Source organism: Morone saxatilis, unplaced genomic scaffold (assembly GCF_004916995.1).
Source record: "Morone saxatilis isolate NCDOM2014 unplaced genomic scaffold, NCSU_SB_2.0 Contig22, whole genome shotgun sequence".
Taxonomy (NCBI): Eukaryota; Metazoa; Chordata; class Actinopteri; family Moronidae; genus Morone; species Morone saxatilis.
In genome coordinates this window covers 3,700,749-3,701,400 of record NW_023339785.1, presented here as the reverse complement: position 1 = coordinate 3,701,400, position 652 = coordinate 3,700,749, and the positions used below count along the sequence as shown (strand labels likewise).

At 37.0% G+C, this 652-nt stretch overlaps 1 protein-coding gene across 2 annotated transcripts in view; it reads left to right on the top strand.

The window, feature by feature from the left end:
- The window catches only part of LOC118333548 (probable carboxypeptidase X1), a 30,384-nt gene that overhangs the window by 9,101 nt on the left and 20,631 nt on the right, over positions 1-652 (top strand). For both annotated transcript variants that reach the window (XM_035669249.1, XM_035669248.1), the window contains one exon: positions 237-321. In XM_035669249.1, coding sequence (XP_035525142.1) covers positions 237-321 — 85 coding nt within the window. The remainder of the gene's footprint in view (positions 1-236; positions 322-652) is intronic.

The following is a 652-nucleotide window of genomic DNA, read 5'->3' as shown; positions in this document are numbered from 1 at the left end:
TGTGAAAACATCCTTCTAGTGTATTTCTCACTCCACTTATTTAAAGTGAAATTCTTATAATGGTAAAATACTTACATGAAGAAATGGCTTCAAATACTCTACTGCTGTTCATCTGATATAGACATAATAACAATTTAAATACATACATAATCTTTTTTCTCTAATGGGGGGGTTCTTGACTCAAAGTCTGTTGCAGGTTCTTACTATAGAACTACATGTGTCTTGTTCCCACACAGTTGGGACGTGGTGCACACCTACAAGGTGCAGTTCAGTAACGACTCGCTGGTCTGGAAGCCGTGTATGAACGGGACTGAAGAGGCAGTAAGTGAACACATTGTTCTTACTTTCCAGCATTCACAATGAACTCTTATCTCTCTGTACTCCTATGCACGTGTCCCGCCTTCACATTTCACTTTCCCAGCTGCTCTGCTATACAAACCATTGTCATCCTGGTCCCTCATCTGCCTCTCAAGGTTTTTGTTATGAACAGTGTGTGAATTACACTGTAATGACTTTCCTGTTTACATATTCTTATAAAAAAGATTGTAATACCAATACAATGACTTTTAAGTGTATTCTATCAGATAACAGAACAATTTTAGAAAAGAAAATGGAAAACAAAATTATTAGCATGAAAAATGTGTCCTCCACT